Source organism: Semicossyphus pulcher, unplaced genomic scaffold (assembly GCF_022749685.1).
Source record: "Semicossyphus pulcher isolate SPU_LCO1_2020_fin unplaced genomic scaffold, fSemPul1.0.p SCAF_7, whole genome shotgun sequence".
NCBI lineage: Eukaryota > Metazoa > Chordata > Actinopteri > Labriformes > Labridae > Semicossyphus > Semicossyphus pulcher.
Genome location: NW_027211748.1, coordinates 8608731 through 8625629, shown reverse-complemented (window position 1 = coordinate 8625629; position 16899 = coordinate 8608731). Strand labels below are relative to the sequence as shown.

Genomic DNA, 16899 nt, shown 5'->3' with positions numbered 1-16899 from the left:
TATTATTATACCATTTTGTCCTATTTCTGTACGCCACTCAGATGCCCATGAACTGAGAAAAGCGCTGTAAATGGTCTTTAGTGTCTGTGAATACACACATGAGTTGGAGGCTTCCTCTGACCTTTAGCTGCTCAGCACCTCTCCTCCACTGTTCCTGTCTCATCCCTCTCATTTAATGTACCTCTCTCACACACACTCTGCTGTGCTCCCTCTCTCTCCCGGCTTCATTATACCTTCATCGTGCACTGTTTCCTCCGTAGCTGTTTTTCTCACGCAGGCTGCAGATGCACGCAGATATGTGTGCGCCGTAACGCGTGCGTGTATGCTTGCTAATACAGCGTGACATGCCTCCCTGCTGTCACGGTGTGCGCTGAGCAGAGGTGAGCGGCCGGGGCTCAGTGAGGGCTGATGAACGATGTGAGACGAAGAGAAAGAGAGGGAAGGATAGGAGGAGGTTGGACTGATTTTACAGTGCTTTACAGGCTGTGTGGATGCACAGAGGGGCTGGTAAACAAGCACTTTCAATGGAGTGATTAGTCTCATCTGCATTCAGGAGGCGAGCCCTGTTTTTCTTCTACTTTTCAGATATTTTTCCAGGTCACTGCTTGTAAAAATTGAATGGAATATAAACGGCGCTGCTTTAAAGTGATGTTTAAATTTTTTCAGGTCAGCGACTCACACGCTGATCTTGTGCATTGACAGTGTGCGTTCAGGGATTCGATAGAGGGAGGAGAACCTGAGCGAGCCACAATGTGTGAGAAGAAAGAGCGAAGCAGCAGCCTCTGCAGATGGATGCTGATTAAATATTGATGGTCAGCGGTGTTGAAGGCTTGATTAGGCCCTGACTGAGCCAAGGCCTCAACAAACACACACACAAATTGCACACACACTAACAAGCGACACACACAGGTGGAGGACCTTACTTCAGGATCCGAGCAGGTTTTCATTATGCCGCCCCGCTGGTCACTCCGCCTCCTTCCTCTCTTCACGTTTCATTCTCACCTTCCTGCATCCGCCCTCCACTTCCTCCTGTCACACAGAGATCACACACAGGAAGTAACACGTGCTTCATTCATCCCTCTGGGCCGCTTTGTCCTTGATGACATTTTTCTACTCAAGTGACACTCCAGCAAAAATCTTTTATAGTGTTATTAAACCTTTTTCAGGAAGTCTTATTGAATTGGTTCACAGAAAAGTACATTTTCTCAATTACCTGTGGTGTTTTCCAGCCTTGGAGATCGGTTTAGTTTTATGTGCCTAGAGTTTTTTTAGATATCTATCGCCAAGAAAAATGTCTGTTTTTCACCGACCTTGTTAGCAGTGTTTATGGGGACTATTTTTTTTAAATAGTTGTACGAGAAGGGTGCAGAGAAAGGTGTACTGATTTTCCAGAGTTACCAAATTAAATGTGGCTGCTGAGTTTGTTTAAATGCTTTTTTCCTCATTTGTTGGGCACCAAAGACTTAAGTTTGATTAAGCTCCTTTCAAATTTGGATGGAAGAAACCTCCGTGTTAAACATCTGTGTGCAAAGGGAGGCCGAGAAAAAGTGGTTCAGACCAACATAACAGCTCTGATTTGTGCAAACCAACACGTGTGACTGCTCTTGGTTGGCTTGACAGGGTGATGAGTATTAAGACAAAAGCAGTGTATTTATTCAGCTGAAAATGTGACTCTTTGCAAAACACTGAGGATACAGATGAAAAGCAAAGCAGATGATTATGCTGCATGTGTGGTTGGAGAGGATTTGGTAGCATTTTGATACGTTTTATGTGGCGTAAAAACCACATTGAACACAACGTAGCCACAGCGTCCTTTCTCCTCTCAGAAGCTTCAAACGGCCGAGTGGTTCCTGGTCATAAGAGAGGTTTTATGTGGAGTATCACTTCATGTCTAAAATGTAAATTTTACTATAAAATAAACTCTTGTCTGTTTTTCTCTCGCTGACTTTGTGTCCCCTTGAACCGGAACAGCTGCAGCACAACCACAGTCATCGAACAGCTGAAATTATAGGTTTACCACTGCTTGTGATTCCACTGCTGTTGTACTGCGACACAACAAAGGACACCCTCGTATAAAAGATGAATACATCTTTTTATGATTTGGGGTCAAAGTAATGTTACGTGATGCTTTAAAGAGGACAGTATCTCCATACGGCAGATGGAAAACACCGAGGAACAAAGAGAGTAAAAGCAGTTTTTGTTAACACGTTTCTTTCTCTCTTTTTTGCAGTTACGTTGCTGGACTCCATGTCAGCCTTGGCCGACCTGGGCTGGGAGGCTTACCCGAATGAAGGGGTGAGTGTATGCAGCCAAACAAACACACACCACATAACATTAAAATCATCCTCTCTTTATGCCCGAGCTGGCACCGAAAGCACAAATCTGATCACAACGAGCGGGTTGTGTTGACATGTTGTATTTTCAGGGACGGAGCGGGGACTCAGAGCAAGCAGCAGCGCTGGAGTGTGTGTGTTTCAGAGAGCACTGGGTTCTTCTGCGCTTCTTGCTAAATCGGGAGTCTGCAGGGGGAATTTACAAATTATTTCCGCTGCGCTGAAAACGGCGTGGCAGTGGAGCCTCCATTTATTACGGGTTGCGAGTTTTCGGATGGAGAGAAGGGCCGGGGTGGAGGGGCATGTTTTCTTACGTAAGAGGAGATGCTCTGTGTACATGTTGGTGTTATTTGAAGGTGTGTTTGTGTGTGTGTGTTTGGAGGGGGGGGGCTTGCGTAACTCGCCTTTTGCAGGTAGAGGGGCCGGGGGAGTCTGGAGTGCAGCCAGCGTGCATCAGAAAATGACAACAGAGACGTGAGAGGAGAGGACGAGGGCGCGAGCGCGGGGAGGAAGAACGACAGAGTGCATTCAATAAAGAAATAAGAGTGGGTTCTGTATGTCAGGAGCTGCTGAATGGCACTGAATTAATTCTATTTCCCCTTGAGTCACACTTCCTCTCCACTATTCAGCATCGGTGTGTTAAATTGCCGGATGCCACACGCGGTTTCATGGTTGTGCGCAGCAGAGCGGCAGCAGGGCTGAGCGGGGTTGTTTTCTCAGGCAGACGAGGGTATCAAGTTCACCTTATTGAAATGCTCTGATTGTGCGGCCATACTGCTGTGGATGTTTGTTTACATGATTTGTTTCCCACCAAGGTCCTTATAGAAGAGTGAATGTGTTCCATGTGTGGCTGAGCAGAAAAAAAGGTTCAATCTGTGAAGAGTACACAAGTTACTTTTATTAACAACATGGCTCCGTTTGGGAGGAGGGGGAGGGGGAGGAGGAGAGCACATGTGTTGTTAGTTTACCCTCAAAGAAAAGTGTTGGCTGTGAGTCAAACATACAGAATAAACTCCATCCTGTACAATATCTTTGTTCATGAGCTGTCAGCATGGCAGGGATCTGGCTTCTCCTCCATGAATGTGCACAGACATTGATGGGAAAGTGGCTTCGTTGACGTGAACACAACTCCTCTCTCAAATAAATAGATGCCTGATAACACCGTGCTGACTGAGACGCTGTCTAAACCGAAGAGTTCGGGGTCAGGAAGAAGCTTTATCAGCTGCTCCATCTGACCGCAGAAGTGATTCAATTGGTTAAAGATGGCGCAGCCTTGGCTGTCATGGTGGCTCTTATTTTGTCTTGTGGTATGTGGAGGCGATGATATCTTCCTCCAAGATAAACACGATCCTCATCGCTGTGCTTCAGTCGAGTCATTGTCAGTTAGGGATAAATGCAGAAGGCTAAACTGCTTGTTAAAATTGGCAACACAGCCTTCTTCTAATAGCTATATCCTCGCCACGAAAAGAAAATTCACGATTTTTAAACATTGACAGGGTAATTGTGACGATAAGTACAAAAAATGACAGCATAGGATCAGAACAACCAGTGATGGGAGAGTGTCAGACTGAGAGGGAGAAAGGTGCCAAGGCTGTGAGAAGATCCAATGTTTCATATCAGAGGGATTATCTAGTTGACCTTTGACCTTTAAACCCGAGGATTGGTCTCCGCGAGAGGCAATTCCCACCAATCACAGCCCACTGTCTACCTGAATTAGTCCAAAACCACACTTGACCCCCGCAGGTCAAACTTAATCCGAGCCGTGCTGGGCCGGATGTGCCTGAGACTGAGCGGAGCGACCCACTTCTGTCACCGGGGCGGGGGTGTTCCTCGTGAGGGACACAAAACAGATACGTCTTAATGATGTTTGAAAATGGGAGGCCCCCTCAGCATCTCCACTCCCCCCAGAGGCTCCTCAGCCCTCATTACCCCCCCACCCCCACCCTCCTCCTCCTCTCTTCATCTTCAGCCCCTCCTCCTCTTCTCTAACCCCCCCTCCTCTCTAAACCAGAGCTGGCTCCAGAGCTTGCAGGCCAATTACGTCCTCGTAGGTGTACCCATCAGACGATTGCAGATATTATGTTAAGCCGGTGAATGGTTGAACTTAAACCTCGATCCGACGTTTCTGCTTCACTTCAAAGCAATCAAGTGGGCTGCGTGCTGATTGGCCGAGGTGATTGAGGGTTCAGGGAGGAGGCGGGTTTCATTCCGAATGCTAATTAGCGTTCAGACCGAGCCGACACACGCAACAGTTTTCACTACATGTGGGTGTGTTTGCAGAGGCACAGCTTAAACTCTTCAGCCTATCCAAACACGCTCTCAGTTGTGTTCCCTCAAGCGGCCGGTGTATCATTAGCAGAGGATGGAGGCGAGCAGGTTGTTTCCATGTTCATAAGCACACCTGTGCTTTACGCCAGGCAACGTGACGATGAACAGACTCGCCAACGAGGGAAATAAGTCGCGCACCAGGAAGTGGCAGCGATCCAGCCTCTCCAAACTCTGCCGACAAAGAAATAAACAAAGACATCATAAAGCCCTCTTTATCCCTCAATGACTATTCCCATAAACGCTTTAATCACCGCTCCCTGGGGACTCAGATTTGTGTGTTTATGTGTGTGTGTGTTTGTGTGGGTGGGAGTGTGTGCGAGAGTCCTGTGATGTCCGACTGGTCTCAGCTCAGCACAGATGGATCTATTTAGCTGCCAGGCGCGCCTGTAATTTACCAACATTCATCCCTCTCTCTCCTCCTTTCTCTCTCTTTCTGCGTTTTGTTCCTTTAATTGAATCGAGCGCGGGCGATCACAATGACTCCCGGTTGTTGTGCGCGCACGCTGTCGAGCAAGACTCCAGCGATACCTCCTTTATGTGTAAAAACTCTAAAGCTGGCTGTCAGGGACGTTTGTGTCAGCTGCCTGCAACAGCTTAAATAATCTTCTGCCTCTTTCTTTCCTTTCTTTCACTTCCTTTCTCCTTCTTTCTGAAGGACTGTTGGGTCACGATCAAGAGGGAAACTTTGTGTGTGTGTTGAGATTAAAGGCATCTGAGTGTGTGAGGGAGAGAGAGTGTGAGTCTATGTGAGAATGTGTGCTTTTTATGTGGGTCTGTTTTAGTGCTCAGGACTCGGAGGTGAAACGCGTCAAGCTTTTGCCGGGTTGTTGGGCCGTCACATCAGATTAACCTCAAGGATCCAACCTCAGCCGGGACTCCGCTTGCTCTAAAGTTTCGCCTTTTTTTCTGCTGCTTTCTTTGCTTTTTATCGGCCTGTCTTCCCTGTTTTATTTCCCTCCACCTCTCAGGTCAACTACCATTTGACTTTCAATTTGAATTTCAGCACACGGACGACAGGAAGTTACTCGTTGGGTCCGAATGTGTGCGTTCATGTATTAGGATCTTGACTATTGTAGGGTGATATGTGTGCATCTTCAGGAGGATGACAGCAGCTCAGAACAAAGATGGTGGTCCTCTCATCCCTCACCACAAACCAGGACTCATCCATTGTGTGTGTGTGTGTGTGTGTGTGTGTGTGTGTGTCTCATATATGTGTGTCTAAGAAAATCCAGTAAGCTTCCCGTTGAATGGATCAGATATCTTGAGACACTGAAACCACATTGATTTATTTTCCTTCTCTTTAAGGAATAGAAATTTTCTTTCTGTTTGAGTGTGTGTGTGACAGTGTATGTGTGTGTGTGTGTGTGCGTGTGTGTAGATAGAAATGTTTTTCTGCTCATGCGAGAAGTGTTCTCAATTACTGCCTCAGTCAGAAGTGGAAACAGATGGTAGCAGATGACGGGAGACAAAGTAGCTCTGTCCTACCTACTCCTTCTCTCTCTCTCTCTTGCTGTCTCTCTCTCTTACACACACTCCTACCTAAATTGCGCATTCACTTTAGAGCAAACGCGCTCTGTGCACACATGCAGCATAGACAAAGACGGCCCTTCAGTCATCTTGACACAGATCATCACTCATATTCAGCCAGACATGAAAACAGAACATGCAGGCTTAGCGTCGGTTTGCACGAAAACCGCAGCTCATTGAACCCGGGCCCAGTTTCCCATAAGCAATCTTTGGACTGAGTTCTCCTTTGTCCATTGACTGGCGATGAAACAGGACGATCACACAGCGGAGTGGGGCTGTTGTCAAGCCAGCTCTGTGCTGCTGAGCGTCACTCTGCCCGGGTTAACGTCCACTTAGTGTTTGATTTGCAGTGTATGTTTTAGAAAGGATTTCCCTCGTCAACACTCGTCTGCAGCCCTCACCTCTTTCCTTTCCGCCCCTCCCACTGTTTCACTTCTCCTCACTTCCACCTTCAGCTCAGATTTCTGTTTCCATTTGTACGCCTCTGACTGCACCCCGCTGGTTTTTGTTTTTTTGGTTGTCTGTATGTACGTCCAAACGCCCAACCTTCTGTCTGCACCATATTGTGACGCGATAGGTCAAAGATTGACGGTTCAATTTGACCTCTCAAAAAATGAATGTCAGTGCACAAAATTGTCTCATAAGATAAAATGATAAAGTAACGACATTTATGTACCCAAAAAGGTCAAAGGTCAACCTCACTGTTTCAATATAACGTCCATGAAAAAACACTTTTCTGGCCATTCCAAGGAGAAAAATTGCTCTCCATCTAAGAACAACTTCATCTGGTAAATGTAACAGACCTTAAATCCAATCAGAAGATTCACCTTCCTTTCCCTCTAAACCTCGTCTCTCTCTTCTTCAGTGGGAGGAGATCAGCGTGATGGATGAGAGGAACACCCCGATGAGGACCTACCAGGTGTGTAATGTCATGGAGGCCAACCAGAACAACTGGCTGAGGACGCGCCACATCAGCCGGGAAGGAGCGCAGCGAGTCTACATCGAGATCAAGTTCACCCTGAGGGACTGTAACAGCCTGCCAGGGGTCCCTGGTACCTGCAAAGAGGTGTGCAACACTGAACATACACGCACAGAGGATAATACACAACACATAGTTTGTCGGCAGACACACAATGCCCCTGCAAACCCCCCCTTGTTGCATTTGTGCTGCGTGTTTTGTCCTCTCTGTGAGGACGACACTGAGATCTGAATCCGTGTGTGCTCCTCTGTAGCTGTGTAGGGTGTGTATTTCTGCTGGAGCAAAGTGAGATAAAAAGACACATCTCTCTTTTTTAGATCAATAGCACAGAAGTCGGTTTTACTCGGAGGATGGTGGATGCAGACATTGTTTGAAGTCTGGAGTAAAGATCATTTCTGCCAGCCCACAAATTGTCACTGACTGTGCAGGCCTCTCAGCCTTTTGGATAAAACTGAAGTGACTACAGTGTTTTCCGGATTCATTACATCTTTTACTTTTACTTCTACTTCTATTGTCCTAAATCGGTGGATTAATTAGATGCATTAGGCAATGTCAGCAACAATCTCAGAACCCATCGGCTATCGTCTGACATATAGCCTCTGGGAGTGATGGTGAGTTTTGAGGGCATTCTGGTTTCGCCAGCGATAAACAACTTCCATTCAGGACTTCCTTTTCTGTGCGCTGCATTGTTTACAGTCCAGTTAGCAACTTGAGAAGCGTTTCTGCTGCATTCAAGGAAGTCAGGGAAATCCAAATGATAAAAGGCTCAAGCGACACATCGTCAAGCGAACAGATTGTTAGCTGTTAGCATGCAGATGTCTGTTTATAGAGATTAATAAGAAGCTAAATCGTCGTCAGATAGCTGCTGATGGGAGCTCAAAAGTCATTAGGGCAGATTACGCCTGCTTTTGCTCTCTTCACAGACATTTTTTCCTGTATACGCCGCAGCCTGCTGACACGTGATTGGTAAATAAAACTTGGACTATAAGCGTACTACAAACAGAAAACAGAGCATTTCCTGTACTAACAATCCACGTCCCTGTACATAAAGATTAAGCCATTAACAAACTGGACCAAAGTCACACTAAAGCTTGTTGGCGCACTTAGCTTTACTAACAGCAGCTTTTGCCGTGACGAAGAAAGAAAATCTAGACACTCAAGACAACAAGAAACAAAGTATGAGAAGCAAGCAGGAGTAAAGTGAAGCAGGGACACGAGATGTATTTTCTTGCTCTTGTATAAGGTTATGAGATGTATGAAGCTAGTTCACACAAGTGCTCGTGAAAAGAACATCACACCATTGCCGGGGAAGGATTTTGTGCCCACATTGTAAAGAATATGAAATGATTTCTCTTCCTGTTTTCATGTATGTCAACATAAACTTCAATGTCATGCCTGTCAAAAGGGTTTTGTTTCCACTATAATTGTTGCTTGATATAAAATCAAAGCGCGGCCTGCTCTTTGTGCTACATTACAATCCAGCAAAAAGACATTTTACACATTTTTTTTTAATTTTCATTATTCCGTCTTTTCCTTTCAACACAAACACACAGATGGAAGTTCCCTTTGATGGCTCATGAATAGATAAATAGACACGAGCGGGAAGAGAATGACATGAGAGAATAGCTGCACAATGACACAGACGAGGCTGCAGAGGCTTCTTTTGTGGCTCCTCGTATATTTTAAGTCCTAATATATTTTTTTTTACCGTCCCCCATTCTCTCATATCAGGCCGATAGCACTGCTCCTCTGTATTCAATCCTCTCTACTTTGTGTGGCCTCTGCTCTCCTTTCACTCTCATTACATCTCCGGAATAGAGCAGTGGAGATAATACTGGATGAGACGGTGTAGAGCAGCTCAGACAGTGGTGCTGACTGTCCATGCAGACAGATGGACTGTGATTGGACGAGACGCAGCAGAATAGTTGGGAGAGCTGCGGAGGCCTTCTTAAAATTTCTCTCACTTTTATCTGTGCAGCTTTGTAACGTGTTGTTCTCATGTGTCATACGTCTGAAAGTTTGAAATGTGATCCATCTGTTGGTTTTGCAGACGTTCAACATGTACTACTATGAGTCCAACAACGCCAACCTGTGGTTCATCAAGGAGAGCCAGTACGTCAAGATCGATACTATTGCTGCAGATGAGAGTTTTACACAGGTATGGACACACACACACACACACACACACACACACACACACACACACACACACACGTCTTTATTTTTAGTGGTAAAAAAACTATGTGTGAATGGGTTGTTACAATTCCTGCTCCAGCCTACAGAGGCACTACTGCGCATGATCTTAAACACTCACACACCTTCAGGTCCCCTCTTTGCTAAAGTTGCAAAAATTAACCAGAGTGGTTTTGACATGATTTTAACTTGATTTAAAGCATGAGCAAGAGGGGACCTCAAAAATGTCCCCTGTTGGACGTGAAGTCCGAGTGCACACACACAAACAATTACATGTACTGTATATATAAAATTGCATTGTGTATACAAACTACAGTCCAGCTGATATGGAGGATTTGGACTGATACTGATACCGATTTTAGAAATCCAGCGATTACCGATATGGCAGATTGTTGTTTTATTTTACACCAATTTTGCACAGATGTAACTTTTCAAAGGGACCTAGAAGGCTGCTTTCTTCGACAAATAACTTAGTTAAAAAAATGTAACATTACAAATTCTCAACCAATTCTAACGCTGCCTACTCGTGAAGCTCTGCGAAATGTGCTGAGAGTATGGAGTCAGGGCTGGCTCTGCTGAACAAATGACATGATGAAACCACTTTACCCCAAGCATTATTTTTCTGCATTATTTGTTCTGCAAGTAAATGATTGGTATTTGTGCATTTTGGAAATATATACACATATACCAAAATAGCCCATATCGGCCCAATAAAATCAGCTCACAGATATATCTGTCAGGCTCCAAAACATACACAACTTAAATAACAAAACAAACAGTAATAGAACAAATAATTACCTTGTAACTAACATTAAAGTAGATGGGACTAGTTCTTAATTTTATTGATAATTATTTTTAATCAGAATTGATGCCCTCCATCCCCCTACTCAAAGTCTTTCCCATTAGAGCTCCATGCTGTATCACTTATACTTTTATATTCATACTGATTTTAAATTCATTTAAGCATTAAACTCCCTCTTACAGTATGTGGCCATGTGATTAGCTTATAGAAATAGGTTAACCATCATTCGCCATCTTATTTTGAAAAACAATTCAACATTTTGGTTATATTTAAACTCAGATATTAATGTTTTTTGCTAACTAATTTGTCATAGTGCATAGTTACCTCTTTCTTGGAAATACAGTTTCAGAACTTTTACCAAAATAGATTCACAAGATTTTTGACTGAATAAAATACTGCAATTGACTCTAAAACCTCATATTAAAATGAACTAACATATTAAATGTCCTTTGTCCACAGGTTGACGTTGGTGACCGCGTGATGAAGCTGAACACGGAGGTGCGCGACATCAGCAACCTGAGTAAAAAAGGTTTCTACCTGGCCTTCCAGGACCTGGGCGCCTGCATCGCTCTGGTCTCGGTCCGGGTCTTCTACAAGAAGTGTCCCCTCACTGTGCTCAACTTGGCCCAGTTCCCCGACACAATCACAGGCGGAGACACGGCGCTGGTGGAGGTCCACGGAGCGTGTGTTAACGCCTCGGAGGAGTTTGAGGCTCCAAAGATGTACTGCAGCGCAGACGGAGGCTGGCTGGTCCCCATCGGGAGGTGTGTGTGCAAACCGGGCTTCGAGGAGAACAAGGACGTCTGTCAGTGTGAGTGTGTCGGGGGTCCGGGGGCTTGTGAGGGATTTATTTTTAAGTGTTTGTGAGAGACAAAAGTCGGAGTCAGGCAAGGACAGCGAGAAACGTGCACAGTGGCGTCACGTAATGCTTTTGTGTACATGGAGAGTGAGTTTATTGTCACACATTAACACCTGAGTGAGTTTGACAGTGTGAATCACTGTATGCACACGTCTCATAAAGGCTGGCCTTCAGGAATGAAAGGAACTTGAGTACCAGACTATGACATGTGAGTTTCCTTTACAGCTGTACAAAAGTGCTCTTATCAACAAAGCACAGCAATCAGATCACTCTGCTCTCTGCTGCATGAATATGTCATTTAGTATTTAGGACTGTGTGTCCTCGCTGAGCGCGTGTGTCGCTCTATGACTCTGTGGTTCTGCTGTGAAACTGAGGATGGAATGACAATGACAGTGTGAATTTAGGTTACTGACAATTCTGTGAGTGTGCGTAGGTGTTATCACTCCGAGCTACTTTTAGACAGCTCTGCAAGGACAATTCATGCAAGAAAAAGGGTGGATGTTGCTTTTTGTGTGTGTGTGTGTGTGTGTGTTTGTCGGAGCTGAATATCTAATTTTCCCTGCTGAGTAGAGGAGAACGGTGTGTGTGTGTGTGTGTGAGAAAATGCTCATTGATGTGTGTTTGTGTTGCAGGAGGAGAGGAAAAGGTATGCCTTAGGAAGCAGCAGATTATTGAATCGTAAAACTCGCAGATGGTTCGTGCCGTACGTGTGTGTGTGTGTGTGTGCGTGCATTTGGGAGCGCCGGCTGTGTTAGACTCACGCCGACACTTGTCCCCACGGGCTCTCTCCCTCCCCGAAAAAAGAAAATGGATTCTTAGATATTCATCACTGCAAACTTGGAAATCGGTGCACATAATGCAATCTCGCTTGTTTCGGAGACGCCGCAGCCGAGACACACAGAAAACTTGGCTGTTGGGCCTCAGAGACGAGCGAGCGGGAGAACAGAAGCTGCACTCTGCAGCTTGCAGGAGGGTAATGTGCACAGATTGTGGCAGAGCTCGGGCTGCATCTCAATCATGAAACGCCGACTGGTTATTTCACTGACAGGTTTTCATATCATTTCTCTTCCTACAGCGAGTAGTTTTATGTCACATCGTCTGTATTCAAACTTTATTTAAAGTCAGTCTGACGCAGCAAAGCAGGCTGACCTCTGTGACCTCTGTGACCTCATCAGTCTGCTCCCTGAGTCTTATCACTCCGGAGAGAATAAATAAAGCAGTGTAAGCGCCTTTAACAAGCCAGTTTGAACTCGGTCGCAGCGTGTGTGTGTGTGTGTTTTGTGTGTGTGTGCTTTAGTGTGCGGTAATGATTGACGGTCAGAGGTCAGGATATAAATGTGTCCCTGGTCTAATAAGCTCAGTACAGATGTAGACGCATGTGTGTGTGTGTGTGAAGGCGAAACAGGTGTCCAGTGTGCATCGCAGGAAGGAAATCAAAGCTCTTATTTTTCTGCCATAGCAATTATTCTGGAAACAATCGACTAACATTTTCAATAACTTTTAATTCCTCGTGGTAAATTGAAGCTTCTCCGCTGCAGGCTTGTCTGCGCCACCTACTCAGTATTAGGGAAAAACATTTCTTTGTGGAGGATTTGCATAGCAATGACATTTCCTCCTCATGCAACAGAACAATGTGCTGTCCCACGTATGTCAGCCTCACATATTAGTGAAATAAAGCCACATTCACACCGCGGAAAGCAGCTTTCTTTTGTTAACCTGAAGCCTGTGCTGTTTTTATCCCGCACGTGCCTCCTGATATTGTTCCCTTTCTGCATCTCTAATCAGCCTGCTTTTAACAAAGACATGAGAGGACACAGAGAAGTACAACAACCCTTGGCGTCGCACCATAATGTGTCCCTGTGAGAACGAGGGCCAGGCTTTTAAAGAGTCCTCTCAGCGCGCGGCGTCAGCTCCAAACAAAAGGTTCCTGCCCTGACACAGTCTGAAGGTCTTCCATAGGGAAAACACGCTCGGCTAATGCATTTAAATCACCCCCTCTATCTCTCTCGTTCGCTGCCGCACAAAGAGATGAAGGGGTGAGGTGGGGGAGAGAGATCATCATCATGGTGCAGGTGAACGAGCCTTTTAATGGACGCCGGCGTTGTTCTTTTTGTGTGAGGTTGTTTGCCTCTTTCTTTTCCATTTAGCTGCTCTGACGCTCATTGTGTTCACGTTCTGTGTGGATCTTCTCCTAGCGTCTTTAGCGTCCTCTTTTTGTCTGTGTGTCACTCCCTCTCTCTCACCCTCTGTCTCTCTCTCCGTGTCCCTGTCTCTCTCTCTCTCTTGGTGTGAGGCGCTAATGGAATCATTACTAGCCCCTCTGTGTTAGACAAACACCAGACACCTCCAATTACAGCCTTTTTTCCCACCATCTCTGGCTCTTTCTCCCCTCCTCTCTGCTGTTTTATAACCTTGCTCTGGTGTCTGCTGCTATAATGGGACTGTTCTCCCCCTCTACAAGCCCCCCGTTTCGCTCCTCACCCATCCTTTCTGTTGCTGTCTTCCTTTTTCACCTCACCATTTTTCTTTCTGTCCTCCTCCCTCCCTCCTCCTCCTCTTCCTCGCAGCCCTCATCTCCTCTGTCTGCACTCGTTAAACATTTATAGATCACGGGTTCATCTTTCTCTCTTTCTACTTTCCCACCCCACGCTTAGCTCCTGTTTCCACAAAGTGTGTTAAATGTGTGTGTTTTAATGTTGTTAACGGCTGACGATGCGTGTTGTGCACATGGGGGCCACGATTCTTCCAAAAAATGAGGGGGGTTGATGTGCTCTTTGGGAAATGCGGTCTTCATTTTGATCAGCAAGCCTCCAGGCCTACCATTGGTCTTGACAGTGACGTAATGCCAAGTTACTATCATTAAAATCCTGATTTATGGATATTTTGTTCGGCTAAGTCTGGCATCCCTCCATTGGTTTTATTATTGGCTTTGACTTTGCACATTTCCTCTTACAAACAAGTTTGTTAAGGTCACAGATTTTACAATGTTACAATCTTGTTTAGCAGATGCTTTTGTCCAAAGCGACGTACATCTGAGAGTTAATACAACACAAGCAACGATCTACACAGGAGGGAATGAAGTCAGTAAGAGCCAACAAACAGCTTCAAGTGTGATCTGACACCGTTCCAACAGGCAGTACACAGAGGCAATGCACAGGGAGTATAGAAGCAGATCCCCATCATCATTATCATCATCGAATATCCGAATCAACATCAACAACGTCATCATCATCAATAGCGTCAATATCATGAAGTGCAGAGGTGTTCATGAAAGAGCGTGTCTTTAGCTTCTTCTTAAAGGTGAAAGGGACTCTGTGGACTGAATGGAGTAGCTCGTTCCACCACCTGGGGACGACTGAGGAGAAGAGTCTAGTTAGAGACTTAGCGACCCTGTTGTGGTGGGAGTACCAGGCGCCTTTCATTGGCAGAGCATTGTGGGTGGGAGGGAGTGTTGACCTGGATGAGGGCGTTCAGGTAGGCAGGAGGTGTTTTTGTTGCTGTTTTGTAAGCGAGCAACAGGGTTTTGAATTTAATGTGAGCAGCAACTGGGAGACAGTGGAGGGATCTGAACAGTGGAGGGATATGTGCCGTTTTGGGTTGATTGAAGACCAGTGGTGCTGCTGCGTTCTGGATCATCTGCAGAGGTTTGAATGTGCATGCAGGAAGGCCTGCCAGTAGGGAGCTGCAGTAATCAGTGTGTGATATCACGAGAGCCTGTACCAGCAGTTGTGTTGCATGCTCTGACAGGTAGGGTCTGATCTTCCTAATGTTGTACAGGGCAAATCAACATGACCGAGCAATCGAGGCCACGTGAACCTTAAAGGTTAGCTGGTCATCAGTTGTGACGCCCAGGTTCCGAGCAGACTTAGTGGGTATGAGTTCAGTTTGTCCAAGCTGGTTGTTGATCTGTGGTTGCATAGAGGGACTGGCTGGGACAACAAGAAGCTCAGTCTTGCATAGGCTGAGCTGAAGGTGGCGCTGTTTCATCCATTTAGAGATATTGGCAAGGCATGACAAGATCCGTGCCGAGGCTGTAGTGTTGTCTGGTGGGAATGACAGGTAGAGCTGGGTATCGTCGGCATAACAATGGTATGAGAAACCATGGGAGCAAATTGAAGTGGTATTTACTGAAAAAGGAAGGGGACCGAGCACTGACCCCTGAGGCACCCCTGTGGATAAGCTGTGGGGTTTGGACAGTTTTCCCTTCCAAGATGCTCTTAAAACAGTGGTCCCCAAACTTTTCTGCTGTTTTGGTTGAAGACAGGTCGCGTTGCAGCGTTCTGGATCGCCTGCAGAGGTTTGAATGTAAGCACATTTTGAAAGCATGCTGCTTTACCTGACAGATTCTGTAATTTAGGGACATTGTTCTGACACAGTCATTTAAGTTACAAGTAAAACGCCTTTTATTTGTGCTGAAGAAAGAACCACTAAATTAGATCACTAAATGAGATGGGCACTACAGTGTCACTCACAGGAGAGCATTGTTGGGCACTATTTTTAGCAGCGGATTAATACACAATTGGAGCTCTAGTGAGTATTGTAAGACAGCAGGGCGGGGTATGTGGGAGCAACATGTAATGGTGCCCATGTTTGTTGTAGTTGAGGAAACATGGCAACCAGAGCAACAGTGTGACTCAATGTTGTGTCTTTAATCGCTCTTTGGACCACATAGGAGCTCTACGGCTCAGAGGAGGAAGCTTTATTAGACTTTTGAGACACAGACGGGGGTTGTTAGGATTATTAAAACAGAGAATATTACTGCCAATGTCCTTTATCTTCTACAACTGCAGCTTAAATACATATTTGTATGATTGTTGTTCATACATCCTTTGTGTTTCCGTGTGGCTGCTGCGATGGCTCTGCTGCTCAATCACATGAAATCAACCTCATCTGCTCTGTCAACACTGGAGTTACATAATCCCTCTCTCTCTCCCTCTCTGTCACTTACATTTGCACGTCCTCGTCAGTTCTCCTCCATCTCTCTTAACCCCATGCAGAGGCCTCTGTGTGTGCAGCCGAAGCCCCCCGCCTCGCTCCCTCTCTCTCTGTCAGTCTGCCTCTGTTCTCTCTAACCCCGTCCATTTCCACCTCGTCCTCCCTCGCCCGCCCCTGCTGTCTCTCTGTCTCACAGCTGGTAGGGGATGTAGTGAATTCTCCTCACAAAACCTCTCCTGCTTTAAGCCCAAGGGGTACACGCTGAAGGGCAGGAGTGTGTATGTGTGTGTGTCCTGTCCTTCTGTGTGTGTCTGACAGCACCAATTACTGCCTCAGATGCCGGAGAGATGGAGGAGACGGAGTGGAGAAGGACAGACACCTGTCACCTCGACACAAGTTCTCTTGCCCTAGTCTCCTCTCCCTCTCTTTCTCAGCAGGCTAAAGGAATATAGGTCAGCATCACATGTCCGTCTATCCGTCTGCTTTTTCACCTTTTCTTTGTCTTCATTTGTCTGTTGATTCTGCCGATATAAAGCAAGATCTTCGCTTACAAGAGGAACTTTTCACAGTCACACCCGGCTCGTCATGCTGACTCCACTTAGCTCTCCTGCTGTTCTTTTCACTTCTCAAATTGGACAGAAACCAAGAGTGTAAATCACCGAGGAACAAGCCCAACGTGCATCAGATCCAGTGTGAATTGTCTGGTGTGAAATGTGTTTGTTTGGAGCGTGTTGAGACAGACACAATGGGTTTTTGGACGGCTACATGACTGGAATAACACTTAGATTATGCAGTAAACACGCTTATTTGCTCCGTGACAGAAGGAGATTTATTTATTTGTTTATTTTATAGGGACAGAGGATGTTGATGAACATCAGAAAACAAATACAGGATGTAAACATGTCGGAGTTAGCGGCGTTTTTCACAGGTTATGAAACAGACT

General features: G+C 45.7%; 1 protein-coding gene across 3 annotated transcripts in view; it reads left to right on the top strand.

Annotated features, from left to right (window-relative positions):
- The window catches only part of epha4b (eph receptor A4b), a 95001-nt gene that overhangs the window by 14129 nt on the left and 63973 nt on the right, over window positions 1-16899 (top strand). For all 3 annotated transcript variants that reach the window (XM_069684091.1, XM_069684090.1, XM_069684089.1), the window contains exons 2-5: window positions 2231-2295; window positions 7054-7254; window positions 9218-9325; window positions 10622-10973. In XM_069684091.1, the coding sequence (XP_069540192.1) occupies window positions 2231-2295; window positions 7054-7254; window positions 9218-9325; window positions 10622-10973 (726 nt within the window). The remainder of the gene's footprint in view (window positions 1-2230; window positions 2296-7053; window positions 7255-9217; window positions 9326-10621; window positions 10974-16899) is intronic.